This window comes from Arachis ipaensis, chromosome B10, assembly GCF_000816755.2.
Source record: "Arachis ipaensis cultivar K30076 chromosome B10, Araip1.1, whole genome shotgun sequence".
Lineage (NCBI taxonomy): Eukaryota > Viridiplantae > Streptophyta > Magnoliopsida > Fabales > Fabaceae > Arachis > Arachis ipaensis.
In genome coordinates, this window is record NC_029794.2 from 122,091,193 (window position 1) to 122,113,209 (window position 22,017).

The 22,017-nt window shown below is 35.2% G+C and overlaps 3 protein-coding genes and 1 pseudogene across 6 annotated transcripts; 3 read left to right on the forward strand and 1 right to left on the reverse strand.

Moving 5' to 3' along the window:
* LOC110267522 lies at positions 2,967-4,043 on the reverse strand. Its single transcript, XM_021113185.1, has 2 exons — positions 3,910-4,043; positions 2,967-3,405 (listed from the first exon to the last, which is right to left on the reverse strand). The coding sequence occupies exons 1-2, from the start codon at positions 3,924-3,926 to the stop codon at positions 3,096-3,098; spliced, it is 327 nt and encodes a 108-aa protein (XP_020968844.1). The 5' UTR covers positions 3,927-4,043; the 3' UTR covers positions 2,967-3,095.
* On the forward strand, positions 4,045-10,651 carry LOC107623653 (superoxide dismutase [Fe] 3, chloroplastic). 4 transcript variants are annotated; one of them, XM_021113180.1, is made up of 9 exons: positions 4,045-4,182; positions 4,864-5,005; positions 6,638-6,718; positions 7,019-7,210; positions 8,792-8,963; positions 9,936-10,009; positions 10,086-10,112; positions 10,238-10,261; positions 10,338-10,651. In XM_021113180.1, the coding sequence occupies exons 2-9, from the start codon at positions 4,913-4,915 to the stop codon at positions 10,461-10,463; spliced, it is 789 nt and encodes a 262-aa protein (XP_020968839.1). In that variant the 5' UTR covers positions 4,045-4,182; positions 4,864-4,912; the 3' UTR covers positions 10,464-10,651. The 4 variants fall into 4 exon arrangements, with proteins under 4 accessions (XP_020968839.1, XP_020968841.1, XP_020968840.1 ...); XM_021113182.1 differs by having other exon boundaries at positions 6,641-6,718; XM_021113181.1 differs by having other exon boundaries at positions 4,051-4,182; positions 4,899-5,005.
* On the forward strand, positions 10,942-15,698 carry LOC107623460 (superoxide dismutase [Fe] 3, chloroplastic). Its single transcript, XM_021113184.1, has 5 exons — positions 10,942-12,178; positions 12,859-13,000; positions 14,626-14,706; positions 15,006-15,197; positions 15,366-15,698. Exons 2-5 carry the CDS (start codon positions 12,908-12,910, stop codon positions 15,396-15,398), a joined length of 399 nt encoding a protein of 132 aa, XP_020968843.1. The 5' UTR covers positions 10,942-12,178; positions 12,859-12,907; the 3' UTR covers positions 15,399-15,698.
* LOC110267521 lies at positions 15,761-19,607 on the forward strand (annotated as a pseudogene).

A 22,017-nucleotide genomic window follows, 5' to 3' on the forward strand; every position in this document is an offset into this window, starting at 1 on the left:
TTGAAAATTGAATTTCTAAAAACTGGTTTTAAAAGTGGATTTTTTGTTAAAAAATCTGGTTTGGAAATTGGATTTTTAAAAACTAGTTTTAAAACTGGATTTTTGGTTGAAAAAACTGGTTTTAAAACTGGGTTTTCAAAAACTGGTTTTAAAACTGGATTTTTGGTTAAAAAATTTGGTTTTAAAACTGGATTTTCAAAAAAAAAAAAACTGGATTTTAGATTTGGATATAAAAAACCGGATTTAAAATTGGTTTATAGATAAAACCGGATTTAAATTCTAAAACCGGTTTAAAACCGGTTTTTGTTTTCTCAAACCGATTTAAAACCGGTTTCTCTCTTCAATCCAGTTTGGATTTTTAAAAATCCAAACCATGCCCACTCCTACCTAGCTCTAGCTGCTCTCTTCTCTCAGTCTCACACTCTCGCTCTTTGCACTGGAGTCTCGAGTAGGAAGCCCTTCCTCCCATCACTTGGCAGCGCCGCCGAAGACTTCTTCCCAGCGAGCACTGACCCAGCAGCTTTCTTCCCAGCAGCGCCGAAGCCGAAGCCTTCTTCCCAGCGAGCACCGACCCAGCAGCGCCGAACCCTTCTTCCCACCGAGCCACCTAGCACAGCACCGCCTAGCAGTGTTTTCGGCCACCCACAACACAGCACAGCACAGCACCGACTACCAAGCCACCCAACCACCGATTCAAGTGAGACATGGAGCCCGAGCCTCTGAGTCAGGTATGTAATTAAGTAATTTGACTAATTTCTGTTCAATAATCATTGTTCAGTGATTCATTGTTGCTGGCTGTTGTTAACTTGTTATTGTTTTATTTGTTTCTCATTGTTTAGGGAAATTTATTGTTTTATTTGTTTTATTGTTTTACTTGTTATTGATTCACTGATTATTTGATTTCATTGTTGCTAGTTGTTTTCTTGCTGGTTCAGTGTTCATTGTTTTATTTGTTGTTCATTGTTTAGGGAAATTGCTTCTGATTGTTAGTTCATTGATCATTGTTTAATTTATTTGTTGTTATGTTTTTGCTCTTGAATTATTAGACCAAAGAAATTGGATTGATAGATAAAAATGATAGTAAAAAATGATAGTTTGTCCTGTTTGTTATAACCCTTGTAGCTTTGGTTATGATGTATTAGGAAAAAATCTGCATGCACGCTTCCCCTTCCCCTGTATTGGAAGATATCACTGGATCACAACATGCACAAAAATGATATCACTGTATTGTTGCTACGTGCTGTTTACTGGTGGGTGCATTGTTGATTTGATGAATTATTTTATTGTTGGTTTTGTTGCTGGCTTGCTGCCTTGCTGGTTGCTGTTTATTGTTGGTAATTTACTGGTTGCTGTTTATTGCTGGTTGCTGAATTATTTTATTGTTGTTCTGTTTATTGTTGGTAATTTGGTATTACTGGTTATTGAATTATTGTTCAGTGTATTGAGATCAGTGTATTGTTCAGTTTATTGTTGATAATTTGGTATTGCTGGATTGCTGGTTATTGATTTATTTTTCAGTTTATTGCTTGATGCTGGTTATTGATTTATTGTTGAATGTTGATAACTTGGTAATTGGTATTGCTGGATTGTTGCTGGTTTATTGTATTGCTGGATTGCTGCTGGTTTATGGTATTGCTTGATTTATTGTATTTACCCTGTTGTGCTATATATATATATTGGTCTTTTCTGATTGCTGGTTCACTGATCATTGTTTAATTTATTTGTTGTTCTGTTTAAGGAAATTTATTTGCTGGTTCACTGATCATTGTCACCTCTTAATTTGAGCAGATTTGAAGGTTTTTTTTATGACAGTTCCATTGATGGAGTTATCAAGGAGAGCTTTACGGAATAGTTTGTCTTGTTTGTTACACTTGTAGCTTTGGTTATAATGAACTAGGAAAGAATATGCATGAATATGAATATCTTGATAAGAATGGAATAGTTTGTCCTGTTTGTTATATAACACTTGTAGCTTTGGTTATGATGTACTAGGAAAGAATATGCATGAATATGAATATCTTGATAAGAATGGGATGGATTGTCAATTCTTTGAATCAGTGACTGATTCCTTATTTTAAACTCAGTGACTTTGAGATCATGGGGAAAAACTCTAAAGGTGGCTTCAAGACTTTCCTTTTGTTGAAAATTATAGTTGCATTAGTAAAATGATCACAATTCACAAATAGGTAGAAAAGGATGAAGAGGCAATATTTTTAAAAACCGAACAAACCGAATCGAATCAAACCGATTTTAATTGGTTTGGTTTGATTCGGATGGCCTCAATAAAAAAATCGAACCAAACCGAACCGCAGTTTAATTAAACAATTGGATCGGATAACTTTTCTTTCAAAAACCGAATCAAATCGCACCGCGAACACCCCTAATAGAAGGTAAGCCACCTGAGCATTTCTGATTCTGAAATTGGGTTTGGATTTCTCAGCTTTCAGCTTCCATGAATTGACTCCACCAATCCCAAGCTTTTAGGTTAGGGTCGCGGGGAATAGCTGTTCCAAATTTGAAGAACTTTTGTACAAAAGATAATGGCATGCATCGGTGTCTCTGGCGCCGATTGAGGGGACAAATATAAGAAGCAATTATAGATATATAAATATTTAATATATATAATTTCATTTAAATAATATTACAAAATCTAAGTCTTATTCTGTTGTCGTACCAAAAAACACTAGATGAAGATTTTTGGATAATTACTATTGTTATGAAAATCAAATCGAACTGGTCGGTTTAACTTAATTAACTGAGAACTGATCATTAAACTGGTCCGATTAGGCTCGAAAATCATTTAAAAAATTTATCATAAAATCGGTGAATTGGTGGTTAATTGATGAACCGGTAGAACCGGCCAGTTTTTTCAAAAATTTTTGGGTTCGGTAATCCTCTCCAAAACGGTGCCGTTGTGGGCTTTAGAAAGGAAAAAAAGAAAAACGGCAAAAACCCTAAAACTAAAGAAGGAAAGTAACACAGCCACACCCACTCACCCAGCATCAACTATCCTCTCCTCTCTGAAACTACACAGCAATACAGCATCAACTAAACCTAGACCCCAGCCACCCAGCCCTGCAGCCCGCCGCCCGCAGTCACCGCAGTCTCTGCCGCCACTGCAGCCACGAAGCCCCCGCATCAGCCCTCGCAGCTCCCCGCAACCCCCACAGCCTCGCAGCTCCCCGCAACCCCCACAGCCACCGCAGCCCCCACACCCACGCAGCCTCCACCGCCACCGTAGAAGATCCGTCGCCGTCGTAGGAAGCTGTGTCGCCGTGATTGGAAGCTCCCTCGCCGTCGTTTGGAAGCTCGTTGGCCGTCTCCTCTGTTCGAGCTCTCTCTCTCTCTCTCTCTCTGTGTGTGTCGCCGTTGTGTTTCTGCCACTGCCCTTCCTCCTCGCAGCCGGTGAGTACTGTGATAAATTGAGAACATTGAATGCTGTGTAGTTTGTTAAACAGTCACTTTGCTGTTCATAATTTTGTTCATTTTTTTATTCATACTTGTTCATAAGCACTGATAATATTGAATGCTGTGTAGTTTGTGAATTTTGTTCATAAAATTTCTGTTTGCTGTTCATAATTTTGTTCATATTTGTTCATAAACAAATAAACAATGATAATATTAAATGCTGTGTAGTTTGTTAATTTTGTTCATAAAATTTCTGTTTGCTGTTCATAATTTTATTCATAATTTTGTTCATATTTGTTCATAAGCACTGTGATAATTATGTTGCTGAGTTAATTGACTTAATTCTATTCATAAATTTTTTGTTTGCTGAGTTAATTTTGTTTGCTGAGTAGTTTTGTAAGCACTGTGATGAAAGTTTGTAAGCTGAGTTAATTTTTTTTTGGTAAGCACTGTGATATTTAATTAAACCGGTTGAATTCCGATTGAATTCCGGTAGAACCAGTGAACTGTTGAACCATTGACTTTACCGGTTTATTGACCAGTTTGGTTCTCGCAACCTTGGTAATTACTCTTGGTTGTTATCCAGTACCCAGACCCAAGTCCCAACCTTAGGCTGCTGCACTGCTGTGACTTCATCTTCTCCCCTTTTCCTTTGCCAACTTCGCTGCTCCGTTCAACTCCTGCGCCGCCGCCGTCCTGCATTGCTACTCCACGTCTCTGCTCTTCTCTTCGCCGGCGTCTCTCACCTCTCCGGCCATTTCTCCCCTGTCCCTGGTAAGATCTACTGCTCTCTCCTTTTCTGCTTGGATTTTGGCATTTTACTTTATTAATTTGATTTCATGCTACTTAATAATCAGTTTCTGATAATGTAATTTTTCATATTTAAAAATTCTATTTTTTCCCCATGAATTTGATTTTGATTTTTTGATGTTGGTGGCTGTTGTTTTTGTTAATGAATGCGGTTCTAATTTTGTTGGCTATTCTGTTTACAGATATATGATTGTATTTCCAATTTTTCACCATATCTCCCTTTCTGCCATGCTGCGTTCATGCCATTCCTCCTGTGCAATACAAGAAACTCCCATGGCTGTGTAGTGTGTGGTTTATCATTAATTAGAAGAGGCCCTGTTTTGCTTTTTTTTGTTGTTTATCATTAATTAGTGATCTTTTAAGTTATGTGCGTTTAGTTAAGAACTTTGATGGGATGAACTTGAATGTGAAATTTTAGGAATGAAATAGACAAAATATTACTTGGGAATGTGAAATTTTGAATTTTATTGTTATTGAATCATTGAATTTAGATATCTAGAAATTAATATTGATATGTTTTAAAGAGTTTTATTTTATATTTAATTAAATTGGTTTGATGACAGTTCACATGGTTAGACCATTGAACCTTTGAACTAGTCACTTAACCAGTTCACTGACCGATTTGGTTCTTGCAACCTTGGGCAGAACCATATTGATATGCTGTGTGTGTAAATTGCTAGGCAACAAAGTAGCAATGACTTCTTGTTACTTCAGCCCTCTGCATACTACTTGTCATCTCACTTCTACAGGCTTATCTACAAAGTTCAAGATTCCGAAGCTTCACATGGTAAATTTCTTGGGCTAATACTTTATTGTCATCCTTATTTTTAATTTCTCCCTTTAAAATTACTTTAATCACCCAGTATAGCATGTGTTCACACATTAATTGTCAACATCTAGTTTCAGGTAGCATATTTATCTTTTGATTGATGTTTGAAGTTACACCACTTGAACCATATTCACCTTTGATTGAAAAGATGTTTCAGATTATCCACATGAACATGCTTAAACTATTAATCATTTTCTACAAAAATAGAAGGTTAAGAAACCACCATTTTGTGTTCCCCCAAAAGATTCATTTTTTGACAAAATAGTCTCTGGAAAAAAAATTGCCCTTTTGACCCTCCAAAGATGATCTTAATTTTAGAAAATGTACTATTTTTTCCTAACCAATTCATGCATTTGATCCAATTTTTGTAAAAACATTTGCATAATTATTTAAAAGGTATATATAGAAAAATTGAGGTAAAATACTAAAATTCGATTTTTGTACCCTTTTTAAATTTCATTTTAAATGTTTTGCCATTCACATAATAGAAATCGTAAAATTAAATCAACTTAATGTAAAATCACTAAATTTGGAGAATCGAAATATATCATTTTTCTTTCAGAGTAAACTTGAAAAACTCTGTCGGAATTTGATCTTTAGAGCCATTTTAGAGCATGTCTCTTCATATTTGGTGCATTTTGTTCGATAGAGATGATCGTTGAGGAGCCAAGATGTCATTTCCTTCTTTCTGGGTCCATTTTGGAAAGAACTGAAGTTTTTGGGGACCAAAATGGTAGTTTAGTCTCTCCGTTTTATTTTTTGAATAAGTGGTTGACACTTGACATTCAAAATGAATGAAGCAAACTTGCAAGCTACACAAGAAAAGCCTTTAAATACAAAGACTAAAGAAACAAGTGAAAGTAATTAAATTACCAAGCACCCACCAATTTATAATAAAAATGAAGTCAGTTTTATCTAGTTTGTGTCTTATTATATAACCTTCATTAATAAAACCCAATAGAAAACCTAATAATGGAAAAATAGTACACTTCCTATATAATTTTAACGGTAGATAAACCAAAAAACCATATATTTTTCCTATCCTTGTAAACTTTGGTAAGATTTCTTAAGAAGCCTGCGGAATCGCCTAGAGATTCTCAAAAATGCAAATCTCAAACAAGAAACATGACCAACAGAATCACCCAAGGCCTAACATCATCTTATCCAAAGTCTTGCCAAGTAGGACTTATTGCATACTTTCTGTTGGTATTGTTTGGTTTCCAGTCATGGAATTCATGTAAATATGACTTTTTTCTGTGGCTTTGTAAAATTGTTGGCTGCTTGTCGTCTGTCGACTATGTTTCTTCAAATCTCTATATTTTCTTGTGTGAAATGGGATAGGTTGATGATAACTTGTAGACACTATTGGGTAATATCATTCTTTAGGCTAGAAAACTATGAATTGTTAGTGAAGGTTTACGAATATTGTATACTTGGGCAAGCTAAATAGGTATTGGCAATTGCCAAATACTTCTTTTGTATTAATGAAATTGATTTCATGTCATTCCTGATTCCACATGAAGAGCTTCTTCAGTAAGGCAACTTCCTTACCAATTTGTGCTGATATATTCCCTTTCAATTGTATTTAAGCAGAAAAAGAGGTGTCAAGTCTCTTCAAGATCTTCGAAAGTGACTGCATTTTATGGCTTGAGGACCCCTCCTTATGAACATGTAAGTGAATCACTTAGTTACTGGATTTCATGTTTCTATATGAAGATAAATAGGATTTTGGTGCAACATTTACCAAAAAACTAAAAACTAGAATTTCGCCACATATTATACAATAATGAAAATCTCATAATTTACATGAAAAAGAATTAAAAATCCCGAAAATCTTTGTGGCTCTTAGAAATTGGAAGCTTTTAAAACATTTTTCTTCATTTCAAATTACAAATTTGATTTTTGAACTTGTATTTTTTCCAAGTTTTGTTTATTTGTCTTATACTTTTGCACTGCTTCATGCTCATCTAGGATGCACTAGAGCCGTATATGAGTAAGAGGACAATTGACATGCATTGGGGAGAACATCATCATAATTTTATAGAAGGTTTGAACAAACAGCTGGAGAAGGATGATATACTATATGGTTACACCTTGGATGAACTAGTCAAAGTGACTTACAACAATGGCAATCCCTTATCTGAATTCAACAATGCTGCTGAGGTACTGATTAAATTGGTGTCATTTACTCCAAAAAAATTCCCTTAACTTATATTTATCCATAAAAAGGAAAGAAATTTAAGGAAATTAAAAAGATCTAATACGAAGTAGCTATGATAATATACTACATATACAAATGGGAGTATCCCTGAGTAATTTACTAGCACTTTCAGAAACACCGATAGTTTCAGTTTGGAGCTACATAGGTCATAAAGGGACTTCATTCTTCATTCTTCAATACTTGGTCATAAAGGGACTTCATTCTTCATTCTTCTAATTCGCGTTTAGGTGAAATCTTTCTTCTAGAGTGTCACTTTGCAAGCTCGGTAGTGTTCTCTATATTTGGAAATAGGAAATAAATTATAGATAATCAAGTTAGCTTTAAAATGGACCCTTAAACCAAGTCAAATGTATCTGTAGTTGGAGATATTTATAACTGATCATTTGTCAGATTGGTTGGTTATAGCGTGATTTCCTACTCTTACCTTGCTACTATTTTGTCTCCCTAACATAATTCAAAATTGATCTTGTGGTGAACTGAAAGAATGAAGGAATTGTTCTCATCTTCTCATAGTGTCAAAGATCATTTAAATTCGATAAATATGGAATGAGTTATGACTATATTTTGTAGAGTTGTTATTGCCGGTTAAGAATTTACTTAAGTTTGTGTTGTCATACTTTCAAATTTTAAATTAGGTAACTTAGTTTTCATGTGCATCATCTAGGTTTTTGCCATAAATTTAATTAATTAATAATGAATTAATTATTGAATAATTAAACTTATAAATAATTTTATGAAATTTGAATTTCTTTTGCATCTTAAACTTGTGGTTATTAATGATCATTAAACTTTTATAATAACTTTTAATTTTAAATATCTACTTTTATTTATTAAAATTTTATGTTTATTGTGATATTTCTTATTTTTCCTTAAGTTTATCAATAGACTACCTTATGACTTCTAATTTGTTTATTATCATACCAAACATTACAAAATGGGATAATTAACATGGTTCAAAAATTTAGGATGTTACATTAATGGTTTTGGTGGGGGCATTATTCCATGTCTGAGTCGTTTTCTCAAACCTGTGTCTAGTCCATATTTAAGTTTTTTTTTATAGATATTTTGGAATATACATATAGTACTTCAAATATTAAATATTTTGTCTTGATCTATATAAGATTTTAAGGATTTTCATTCAGTCTTTGTAAATTACACCAGATAATCGACGGACTAATACAACAAAGACAACCTCACATTGAAAAAGAGGGACGAAATGATACCGGAAAGGAGAAACTAACAACTTAGGGGGGAGTGAGGGACCAAAAACATATTTAAGCCAAAATATGCAAACCAAGCAGACACTTAATAATCATTCTTGTTCTTGTTCTTGAACCATTTTCTTTTTGTGGCAACAAATAAGTTGTCAGTCCTATCTGTATGATTAAGCTAATTTTGTTTGTTCATATGATTGATAATAATGAAGAAGCTGCAATTGTGACTGTAAATACTTTTTTTATTTAAACAGAAAAACACACATCATAGCAGTGTCAGGTAATTAATTGTGCCCCTTTCCCGCGCAGGTTTGGAATCATAACTTCTTCTGGGAGTGTATGCGACCAGATGGGGGTGATATGCCCGAGCTAGGTCTTCTTCAACAGATTGAAAAAGATTTCGGATCATTTACAAACTTTAGAGACAAGTTTGTAGAAGCTTCCCTCACACTATTCGGTTCTGGCTGGGTTTGGCTAGTTTGTAAGTCTACTCAATGCTTAAAAAATAATGTGTTGGTTGCACAGAATTCATAAATGATCTTAATATGTTTATATAACCATTGGAGTTCCCCTATAATACATGGGTGGCTATGGAAGGACACAGGTTTTTTAGAAGATTTCAGTTGACAGTAAATAAAGAGAAAAAAAGGATTAGTTTAGCTAGGATCAGTGATATTTTGGAGAGTTGGGGGTCTCTTTGATCATGCTAATCAAGATCCTTAGTCAATAAAAAAAAATAAAAAAAGAAAGAATAAAAAGGAAATATTTCTGATTCCAGTCTAACATTATCAAAGTAAATCAATTTTTTCAAAAAGTAAGATGTTCAAATTGTTTTACTGGTGTGGTTCTTAAACCCTCATTGCCATTATGTAGAATACTTTTGTTTATTATTCTTGATGCAGAGCTAAACTTTCCTTATTCCCAGTTCAAATATGGAACAATTGTTTGGATGATCTGTGTTTGATAGAACTATGTTCAAGTATATTATCCTAAACTATCGAATATTTATAATTTTAGGATTAAGGAATAATCAAAGGAGAAAGATTCACCAAATATTTATTATATGTATTGCTAGGTCAAATAATGTAGTCCTATTGATGTGAGCCCATGTATGCAAACTAAAAGAATAATGCCCTGATAATATGCATTAGGTATATGATAAAACAGAAATCTGAATTTAGAAATCCTAAATTTTATTTTATCAATTAGATGATTAATTGACTTCACATTACACTATAGATATTTTTTTCAATACCCTCTTCCATAAACGTAATGTCATTAGGATTCCATTATCATCCTCCATGCTTAAAATTGTCAAGGTTGTTTGTGAATATGCGTTGATTTAATCTTTTATTAGTTGTCTTTTTCCTATTCTGTTGATACAATTATTTTCCATATATTTTTTCTAATAATGTCAATGATTATTGCTAATATTCACATTTGATTGTTTTAGTGAGGCGAGAAGAAAGACGACTAGCCATAGTGAAAACTGCAAATGCCATTTGTCCAATTGTGTGGGATCACATAGTAAGCTAATTTCCACATTCCTCCAAATTGGTTGATTTATTATTGTCATTCGAACTGATAATATTTTATGATGCAGCCAATTATCAACTTGGATTTGTGGGAGGTATAATCTCTCTTTCTCTCTATCACAACAAAACTTGTGGTCATGAGGATGTACATACAATTACATCGCAGGAACCTTTATGTTTATCATTACTAACTGAAAATACTTTCTTCCCTTTTGTACAGCATGCTTATTATCTGGATTATAAGGTATGTTCATCATGGATTATCACTTAGTTTCCAGGAGAATATTAACTGAACAATTCTGATGCGATTTTTTGGACAGAATGACAGGGTAAGGTATGTGAATGTATTTCTTGACCACCTTGTATCTTGGGATGCTGCATCAATGCACTTGACACGGGCAGAGGCTTTTGTGAATTTAGGGGAGCCTAAAATCCCTGTTGCATGAACTGCTGAAATGGTATATGTGATCCTCACTACAAGGGATTCACCGTGTTCATGATCATGATCGCCCCGTGTGTTTTTTTGCAGTTGTCGATTTTTGCAATTTTAAGTCTACGATTAATGACAACTTGACATATCGGGGTGTATGCGACTTAGAACAGTATAAAAGGGTTTAGGCTACCATTCTATTTGTATGCATGTAATATCTTCTACATATATATATATATATAAGAGTAAATACTTAACCTGGTTGCTGGCCATCTTATTTCTTAAATTGCTGCACGATCATAAATTTGTTCATCCACCCCATAACTTTCTCAGTCTTCGGAATATGTTGAAATTAAGGAGATTGGAGAGGTAGTTTGTCTAATTTGTGTCTATAATATGAATTATGAAGAGTTAATTTTGTATATTAACGAAAAATCTGAGTAGTTGAAATTAGTAATAATTAACATGTGTTTTAATGTTTCCATAGATATTTATTGTAACTTTAAAAGTAAGGTTTTATTTAATTCTTTGTTAAAAATACGGTTACATGTTTTGTCTGGTAGAAATGTTCTAAATTTTGTTTGGTAAACGATAATGTAAAATATTCATAAATTGATAAAAAAAATGGCCACAGCACGAGTATTATTGGCTGAACCAATACTACCTAATGTATCATGCGGGCTCTGATGTCATGGCTTTGGTTCAATTTGCCACTTGAAAATAATATAATTCACACAATCATTAAGAATTAGGATATAACATATATGAGGAGTGCTATGGAGCCAGCAGAATTTGTAATGTGTAGCCATCAATTAGCCATCATCAATATTTTTAATGGTGTGAGATGACATCTAATGGTTAAGTGCTGGTCAAATTTCAATAGAAGTGCTGACCTTCTAGACTTTTCCAACATATATAGTACAAAAACAAAGCAATACCTAGAGCATTCCTCTCCACACTACACTCATGACTATTGCTTTACTTGGAATTGTCATTGGAAACTTGCAAAATTTTGTCTAAAATGAGCTTGCAACAATTTGGGGGGTTGAATCACATACCGTAAAGCTATCTAGTAACCTCAGTTCAATCCATGCAGTGCTTCAAGATGCTGAAGAGAAACAAATTACAGAGCGTGCTGTGAAGCTTTGGCTGCAGAAGCTTTCAAATGCAGCATATGTATTTGATGATATCTTAGATGAATGTTCAATAAAATCCAACCGTCTAGTGCTTAAGGCACATGTTATGTACTTTGCCCGTTTTGTTCATAAAATTCATGTTTGTTGTTCATAATTTTATTCATAATTTTGTTTATATTTGTTCATAAACACTGTGATAATTCTGTTGATGAGTAGTTTTGTCAACACTGTGATAAAAGCTTGTAAACTGAGTTAATTTTTTTTGGTAAGTGCTGTGATATTTAATTAAATCGGTTAAATTTCGATTGAACTCTAGTTGAACCAGTAAATTGTTGAATCAGTGACTTTACCGGTTTATTGACCGGTTTGGTTCTCAACCTTTGTAATTACTCTTGGTTGTTATCTAGTACCCAGACCCAAGTCTCAACCTTAGGTTGCTGCACTGCTGTGACTTCATCTTCTCCCCTTTTCCTTTGCCAACTTCGCTGCTCCGTTCAACTTCTGCGCCGCCGCTGTCCTGCATTGCTACTCCACGTCTCTGCTCTTCTCTTCGCCGGCATCTCTCACCTCTCTGGCCATTTCTCCCCTGTCCCTGGTAAGATTCACTGCTGTCTCCTTTTCTGGTTGGATTTTGGCATTTTACTTTATTAATTTGATTTCATGATAATTAATAATTAGTTTCTGATAAAGTAATTTTTCATATTTTAAAATCCTATTTTTTCCCCATGAATTTGATTTTGATTTTTTGATGTTGGTGGCTGTTGTTTTTGTTAATAAATGCGGTTCTAATTTTGTTGGCTATTCTGTTTACAGATATATGATTGTATTTCCAATTTTTCACCATATCTCCCTTTCTGCCATGTTGTGTTCATGCCATTCCTCCTGTGCAATACAAGAAACTCCCATGACTGTGTAGTGTGTGGTTTATCATTAATTAGAAGAGGCTCTATTTTGCTTTTTTTGTTGTTTATCATTAATTAGTGACCTTTTAAGTTATGTGGGTTTAGTTAAGAACTTTGATGGGATGAACTTGAATGTGAAATTTTAGGAATGAAATAGACAAAATATTACTTGGGAATGTGTAATTTTGAATTATATTGTTATTGAATCATTGAATTTAGATATCTAGCAATTAATATTGATATATTTTAAAGAGTTTTATTTTATATTTAATTAAATTGGTTCGATGACAGTTCACATGGTTGGACCATTGAACCTTTGAACCAGTCACTTGACCAGTTTACTGACCGATTTAGTTCTTGCAACCTTGGGCAGAACCATATTGATATGCTGTGTGTGTAAATTGCTAGGCAACAAAGTAGTAATGACTTCTTGTTACTTCAACCCTCTGCATGCTACTTGTCATCTCACTTCTACAGGCTTATCTACAAAGTTCAAGATTCCGAAGCTTCACATGGTAAATTTCTTGGGCTAATACTTTATTGTCATCCTTATTATTAATTTCTCCCTTTAAAATTACTTTAATCACCCAGTATAGCATGTGTTCACACATTAATTGTCAACATCTAGTTTCAGGTAGCATATTTATCGTTTGATCGATGTTTGAAGTTACACCACATGAACCATAATCACCTTTGATTGAAAAGGTGTTTCAGATTATCCACATGAACATGCTTAAACTATTAATCATTTTCTACAAAAATAGAAGGTTAAGAAACTACCATTTTGTGTTCCCCCAAAAGATTCATTTTTTGACAAAATAGTCTCTGGAAAAAAAAAATGCCCTTTTGACCCTCCAAAGATGATCTTAATTTTACAAAATGTACTATTTTTTCCTAACCAATTCATGCATTTGATCCAATTTTTGTAAAAATATTTGCATAATTATTTAAAAAGTATATATAGAAAAATTGAGGTAACATACTAAAATTTCATTTTTGTACCCTTTTTAAATTTCATTTTAAATGTTTTGCCATTCACATAATAGAAATCGTATAATTAAATCAATTTAACGTAAAATAACCAAATTTGGAGAATCGAAATATATCATTTTTCTTTCTAAGTAAACTTGAAAAACTCTGTCGGAATTTGATCTTTAGAGCCTTTTTAGAGCATGTCTCTTCATATTTGGTGCATTTTGTTCGATAGAGATGATCCTTGAGGGGCCAAGATGTCATTTCCTTCTTTCTGGGTCCATTTTGGAAAGAACTGAAACTTTTGGGGACCAAAATGGCAGTTTAGTCTCTCCGTTTTATTTTTTGAATAAGTGGTTGACACTTGACATTCAAAATGAATGAAGCAAACTTACAAGCTACCCAAGAAAAGCCTTTAAATACAAAGACTAAAGAAACAAGTGAAAGTAATTAAATTACCAAGCACCCACCAATTTATAATAAAATGAAGTCAGTTTTATCTAGTTTGTATCTTATTATATAACCTTCATTAATAAAACCCAGTATAAAACCTAATAATGGAAAAATAGCACACTTCCTACATAATTTTAACGGTAGATAAACCAAAAAACCATATATTTTTCCTATCCTTGTAAACTTTGGTAAGATTTCTTCTTAAGCCTGCGGAATCGCCTAGAGATTCTCAAAAATGCAAATCTCAAACAATAAACATGATCAACAGAATCACCCAAGGCCTAAATTCATCTTATCCGAAGTCTTGCCAAGTAGGACTTACTGCATACTTTCTGTTGATATTGTTTGGTTTCCAGTCATGGAATTCATGTAAATATAACTTTTTTGTGTGGCTTTGTATTATTGTTGGCTGCTTGTTGACTATGTATTTTCAAATCTCTATATTTTCTTGTGTGAAATGGGATAGGTTGATGATAACTTGTAGACACTATTGGGTAATATCATTCCTTAGTATAGAAAACTATAAATTGTTAGTGAAGGCTTACGAATATTGTATACTTGGGCAAGCTAAATAGGTATTGGCAATTGCCAAATACTTCTTTTGTATTAATGAAATTGATTTCATGTCATTTCTGATTCCACATGAAGAGCCTCTTTAGTAAGGCAACTTCCTTACCGATTTGTGCTGATATCTTCCCTTTTAATTGTATTTAAGCAGAAAAAGAGGTGTCAAGTCTCTTCAAGATCTTCGAAAGTAACTGCATTTTATGGCTTGAGGACCCCTCCTTATGAACATGTAAGTGAATCACTTAGTTACTGGATTTCATGTTTCTATATGAAGATAAATAGGATTTTGGTGCAACATTTACCAAAAAACTAAAAACTAGAATTTCGCCACATGTTATACAATAATGAAGATCTCATAATTACACGAAAAAGAATTAAAAATCCCAGAAACCTTTGTGGCTCTTAGAAATTGGAAGCTTTTAAAACATTTTTCTTCATTTCAAATTACAAATTTGAGTCTTGAACTTGTATTTTTTCTAAGTTTTGTTTGTTTGTCTTATACTTTTGCACTGCTTCATGCTCTTATAGGATGCAGTAAAGCCGTATATGAGTAAGAAGACAATTGACATGCATTGGGGAGAACATCATCATACTTTTATAGAATGTTTGAACAAACAGCTGGAGAAGGATGATATACTATACGGTTACACCTTGGATGAACTAGTCAAAGTGACGTACAACAATGGCAATCCCTTACCTGAATTCAAAAATGCTGCTGAGGTACTGATTAAATTGGTGTCATTTACTCCAAAAAATTTCCTTAACTTATATTTATCCATAAAAGGAAAGAAATTTAAGAAAATTAAAAAGATCTAATACGAAGTAGCTTTGATAATATACTACATATACAAATGGGAGCATCCCTAAGTAATTTACTAGCACTTTCAGAAACACCGACAGTTTCAGTTTGGAGCTACATAGGTCATAAAGGGACTTCATTCTTCATTCTTCAATACTGGGATGATGTATATATCTCCACAAAGAGTAAATACTTAACCTGGTTGCTGACCATCTTATTTCTTAAATTGCTGCACGATCATGAATTTGTTCATCCACCCCGTAACTTTCTCTCTCTTCGGAATATGTTGAAATTAAGGAGATTGGAGAGGTAGTTTGTCTAATTTGTGTCTATAATATGAATTATGAAGAGTTAATTTTGTATATTAACGAAAAATCTGAGTAGTTGAAATTAGTAATAATTAACATGTGTTTTAATGTTTCCATAGATATTTATTGTAACCTTAAAAGTAAGGTTTTATTTAATTCTTTGTTAAAAATACGGTTACATGTTTTGTCTGGTAGAAATGTTCTAAATTTTGTTTGGTAAACGATAATGTAAAATATTCTTAAATTGATAAAAAAAAATGACCACAGCACGAGTATTATTGGCTGAACCAACACTACCTAATGTATCATGCGGGCTCTGATGTCATGGCTTTGGTTCAACTTGCCACTTGAAAATAATATAATTCACACAATCATTAAGAATTAGCATATAACATATATAGCACAAAAACAAAGAAATACCTCTTGAGCATTCCTCCCCACACTACACTCATGGCTACTGCTTTACTTGGAATTGTCATTGGAAACTTGCAGAATTTTGTCCAGAATGAGCTTGCAACAATTTGGGGGGTTGAATCACATACCGTAAAGCTATCTAGTAACCTCAGTTTAATCCATGCAGTGCTCCAAGATGTTGAAAAGAAACAAATTACAGAGCGTGCTGTGAAGCTTTGGCTGCAGAAGCTTTTAGATGCAGCATATGTGTTTGATGATATCTTAGATGAATGTTCAATAAAATCCAACCGTCTAGTGCTTAAGGCACATGTTATGTACTTTGCCCGTTTTCATCCCAGGATCATTCTGTTTCATCGTGACATTGGTAGGAGGATGAAAGAGATTACCAAAAGATTCCATGAGATTGATGAAGAGAGGAGGAAGTTTGAGTTGCATGCAGGTGTTGCAGAGAGGCAACAAGAAGATGATCAATGGCGCCAGACGTGTTCTGTTCGAACTGAGCAACACATGTATGGAAGAGATCAAGACAGAGATGAGATTTTGAAGTTTCTTTTAAGCCATTCTGGCAACACTGACGAGCTCTCCGTCTATCCCATTGTTGGTATTGGAGGACTTGGAAAAACAACTCTTGCTCAATGGATCTTCAATGATGATTGTGTAATCAAACACTTTGACCTCAGAATTTGGGTTTGTATTTCCAGTGATTTTAATATAATGAAAATTTTGCAGTCCATTGTAGAATTCATCACCTTACAAAACCCCAACCTCTCTACTTTAGAATCAATGCAAAAGAAAGTTCAAGAGATGCTACTCCGCAAGAGGTATTTACTTGTTCTAGACAACGTGTGGAATGAGGATCAAGAAGAATGGAAGAAGTTGAAATGCATGTTACAATGTGGAAGCGGAGTAAAAGGTTCTGTAATTTTGGTAACTACTCGAAATGAAAGTGTTGCATCCATCATGGGAACATGCTCTATTCATCGCCTCTTACCTTTATCCGAGAATGACAACTGGTCATTGTTCAAACACCATGCATTTGGCAATAACAAAGAAAGTGCAGAGCTTGAAAAGATAGGAAAGGAGATTGTGAAAAAATGTGTAGGTTTCCCCTCTTGCATCCAAAGTACTTGGAAGCCTTCTACGCAACATAAGTGAGAAACAACAATGGCTTGATATAAAGGAAAGTAAGATTTGGAATATATCCGGAGGTGATGCGATCATGCGTGCTCTGAGAATAAGCTACTTTAATTTGAAGTTGTCGCTAAGGCAGTGCTTTTCTTTTTGTGCCATTTACCCTGAAGACTTCCGAATCTTGAAAGAAGAGCTAATTCATCTCTGGATGGCAAATGGGCTTATTAAGTCGGAAATTTGGAGGTTGAGCATGTTGGCAACGATGTGTGGGATGAATTGTGTCAGAGATCATTTTTTGAAGAAGTGAAGGATGATTTATTTGGAAATGTTACATTCAAGATTCATGATTTATTCCATGAACTTGCTCAATCTATTGTAGGGGAAGAGTGTAAGGTTTCTAAGTCTGCAAACTTGAGTAATCTGTCAAGTAGACTCCACCATATAAGTTCGGTAGGCTTGGATGGAGAATCCAAATTCAACATGGGTGCCTTCAAGAAAGTTGAATCCCTAAGGACTTTTATTGAGTTTGATTCGCTTGTTTTGTTTAATTCACATGGCTTGCCACCATTCAATTCTCTCCGAGCATTAAGCATGAGCTCTATGCAACTCTCTGCACTCAAAAGCTTAACACACTTGAGGTACTTAAATATTTGCAACAGTTTGATCATAACATTGCCCAAGTGTATTTCTATGCTGCGAAAATTGCAAGTTCTAAAACTGTATTCTTGCTTTTATCTTCGTTCCTTACTTGAATACTTTACATGCCTACAAGATCTTAGACATCTCTCCATTCAAAGGTGTCCGTCATTAGTATCAATGCCCTCGAAAATCGGTACACTGAAATGTCTCAAGACATTGAGTACTTTCATTGTGGATTCAAAAGCTGGTCTAGCATGGCCGAGTTACGCGATCTTAATCTTGGAGGCAAGCTACATATCAAAGGACTTGAGAATGTCCTCAGTGAAAGTGATGCTAGAGCTGCTAATTTGATTAGTAAGAAGAACCTGAATTGTTTATACTTGTCCTGGGGCGATAATAAATTAATAATGCAGATTCAGAAAAGGTGCTTAATGGCCTTGAGCCTCATTCAAATCTCAAAAGTTTTAGGATGAAGGGATATGGAGGAACACAATTGGCCCCTTGGTTGAGAAATACCTCACTTCTCTCGAGCTTAGTCAGTGTTACACTTCACCACTGCAAAAGTTGTGAGCAACTTCCCCCACTTGCTAAGTTACCTCATTTAACTTATCTTTCTATATGTGGAATGGAAGGTGTGAAACACATCGATGATGACTCGTATGAAGGCTTTGAGGAGAAGGCTTTCAAGTCCTTAAAGAAACTAATGCTACATGGGTTGCCAAACTTGATCTCTATGTTGAAAGATGAAGGAGCAGAGATGCTGCCTAATCTTCTAGAAGTTAGTATTTCATCTGTTCCCAAATTTAAATTGCCATGCCTTCCATCTGTCAAGAATCTTGAAATTCAAGACATGGCTTCCTTCCTAGTAGAAATTGTGCATAATTTGGATCATGTTGAGACACTATGTGTTGAATACTTCCCTAAACTCAAGGCATTACCGGATGCATTGCGCAGCCTCAGCTTGTTACAAACTTTAGAAATCGGATATTGCGATGAGCTCGAGTCTTTCTCATAAAATGTTCTGCAAGGTCTGAGCTCACTTCGAGCTTTGAGCATTCACCGTTGCAAGAAGTTGAAGTCTTTATCTGAAGGTGTGAGACACCTAACTTATCTCCAGTGCCTTGACATCTCATACTGTCCAGAGCTGGTGGATGTACAAAGCAGCATGAATGTGCTAACTACCCTCCACCACGTTACAATCTTCGGCGGGGACCATAATCGAGTTCTTCCAAAAGGCTTGCAGGGTATCCCTTCCCTACAAACTTTGAGTCTATACAATGTAGATTCATTGCCAGAATAGTTAGGAGACATGACTTCTCTTCAAGAATTACGCATCAGTTACTGCCCTGAGTTGAAATCATTGCCAAGTAGCTTTGGACAATTAACAAACTTGCACAAGTTATTAATTGAGAAAAGTCCAATGTTGGAGAAGCGATGCAAAAGGATAACAGGGGAAGATTGGCAACATATAGCTCACATCTCAGAACTCAAATTGGTTTCAGGACACAAAAGGACATTTTGCGGTAAGTTGATCAATATTTTCTTTGTAATTTTCCTTAGCTTTGGGTTAAAATAAGATGAAAATTTTCGTGAACGAGTTCGATAAGTAAATTTGCACTCTACTTTTAATTACTTCTTAATGTTTCCAAACTCCATACTATACACGTAACATTCTTTTGTTGGTCCTGCATACAGAGAAAATCAGGTTTAATTGGAATTCAAGGAAGATTTTATTTCATAATTTGATGAACGGTGATCAGTACCTTTATTTGGATGATGAATTTGACATGATAGCTGATGATCCAAAATTCAATTAAGTTTGCCAAACAAGGAAATATTCTGGTTAGTATTGAGAAGCATGTCTGTCTATTTGTTTATTTTTTTACATTCTGGTATTGAAGTTTTTTATTGTTAGGGAAAAAAAAGGAGAGAAATGGTTAAAAAGAAAAGGAATGATCTTAAGGATCCTCAAATAAAATTGAAAAGGATGACACAAAAATGCACAAAATTTTACATTCTCCACCATTTCAATTACAGCATAATGTGTATATCTTATGACAATGAACATGCCAATATGTGCAGGTCCTCAGAATTTAAATGAAACATGATGTCCTGCATCCTCTGAAAATGTCTTAATAAACCCACATGCTTCCAAAGGCTTCTTCAAGTGCCCTCTTCCTGCTTATTTCCATACTCCATCCTGCAGCCCTTGCACCTCTTTCGGCTCGTAGTCGCATTGTTTCTTCATCATCTGCATATCCCAACATGTCACCACCACCAAGCGGTAAAGGTTGTGGAGCCATGCCAGTGGGTCTTGGCTATCCTGCAAATGTAGGTGCATACTATCCCTGAGGAGCTGCACCAAATCCTGCTTGCAAATTTTGGTTTGCACCAAACTCTGTCATCCCATTAATGCAAAATCTTATGCACTTCACTTCCACTTCCACTCTCCAAATGCTAGAGCTTGTTAAGAAATGATTATTTTATTTTATTTTCACTTCATATTTCTCGACAATTGTTAAGACATAACTACAAATCAAGTGTTTCCTCACTTGATGGATTTGCTATTGGCATTTCTCAACAACCATATTCATTTCCGTTTTTTTATTAAAAAGAAAAGAAAAGAAAACTGATGGGGATTTCTTTATTTGTTTGGGATACAATGATTATTTTACTGTTTGTCAAATATCAAAAAGCCACCCAATTCTAACACAAGGGGAAATGGTCCAACGTCCTACGCGTGACAAGAAGGTGGGCAAAATGGGAGTTAGTACAAGCAATGTAGGTGGTAATGCGCTATATGCAAAAGATACTGCCATGACAGTGCCAGGTACGAGGTTCTCGATCCTTCAACAAGAAGAGAATGATGTCTTGCAAAACAATCATGAGAGACTACCCAATTATGTGGAGAAGGAGAATATTGTTATTTTATCACAATCTCAACCATCTTCTAGAACCTGCCCGAACTCCCCACGAAAGACAACCCAACCCAGAGTTTTACCAGCCCAAAACCAAACCTCAAAACAAGCCCAGAATGCATCTCCATCCCAAAACCCAAAAATGACACCACAACAGACTCCACCTTTGTGTGATGTTCTAACCCAGCCCAACTTTGCTCCTACACATAACCCCGTCCCTAACCAGACTACCTCTAGCCCAACTATGAAACAACATGGCCAAGACAATGACCATGTTCCTACCAACCCTCTCCTCTTAAACCGTTCAACCCTTCCACACCATCATAGTGTAAATTGGCAAATGTCTCAAGATACTTCCCAAGACACGGAAATGAAAGACACTTTTGTGCCAGATTCAGCTATGTTGGATGACAGAAATGAGTACCAGGAACCTAAACCACCCGACTTCAGTTCTGTTGGGACAGATTTTATGCTTGAAGCTATCAATAGTTATGAAGAAGAGGTACGACTGAAACTCCCTCAAATAGTAGACAAACCCATGGTGAATGGAAATATGGAATGTGAGACAGGCCCCACTCTTCAAGAGATAGGAAGTGATGCTACAGTCCCCAAGGGGGACAATGCCTAGTATATATGCTCCTTTTAGCGTTTTGTTGCTTCCTGATAAAGGAAGTTTGATGCTGTCTTGATAGATATTATGATTGTTATTGCGTGGAATTGTAGGGGAACAGTGGTGCATGAAATTGTGATCCTCAACAATGGCGCCAAAGGCTTGGTGCTCCCAAACGTGAATCACACTTTGTCACAACTTCGCACAACTAACCAGCAAGTGCACTAGGTCGTCCAAGTAATAAATCTTACGTGAGTAAGGGTCGATCCCACGGAGATTGTCGGCCTGAAGCAAGCTATGGTCACCTTGTAAATCTCAGTCAGGTGGATTCAAATGGTTATGGTGAATTGATAATAAAAACATAATTAAAATATAAACTAGGATAGAGATACTTATGTAATTCATTGGTGAGAATTTCAGATAAGCGTATAGAGATGCTTTCGTTCCTCCTGAACATCTGCTTTCCTGCTGTCTTCATCCAATCATTCCTACTCCCTTCCATGGCAAGCTGTATGTAGGGCATCACCGTTGTCAATGGCTACATCCCATCCTCTATGTGAAAATGGTCCAATGCGCTGTCACTGCATGGCTAATCATCTGTCGGTTCTTGATCATACTGGAATAGGATTTACTATCCTTTTACGTCTGTCACTACGCCCAGCACTCGCGAGTTTGAAGCTCGTGACAGCTATCCCTTCCCAGATCCTACTCGGAATACCAC

Coding starts and splice junctions, on each gene's coding strand:
- LOC107623653 (XM_021113180.1), top strand. CDS start 4,913: ATGACTTCTTGTTACTTCAGCCCTCTGCATACTACTTGTCATCTCACT. Junction 8,964..9,935: donor TGGCTGGGTTTGGCTAGTTT/GTAAGTCTACTC, acceptor TGATTGTTTTAG/TGAGGCGAGAAGAAAGACGA. Junction 10,010..10,085: donor CAATTGTGTGGGATCACATA/GTAAGCTAATTT, acceptor TTTATGATGCAG/CCAATTATCAACTTGGATTT.
- LOC107623460 (XM_021113184.1), top strand. CDS start 12,908: ATGACTTCTTGTTACTTCAACCCTCTGCATGCTACTTGTCATCTCACT. Junction 14,707..15,005: donor GGACCCCTCCTTATGAACAT/GTAAGTGAATCA, acceptor ATGCTCTTATAG/GATGCAGTAAAGCCGTATAT. Junction 15,198..15,365: donor AATTCAAAAATGCTGCTGAG/GTACTGATTAAA, acceptor TAGCACTTTCAG/AAACACCGACAGTTTCAGTT.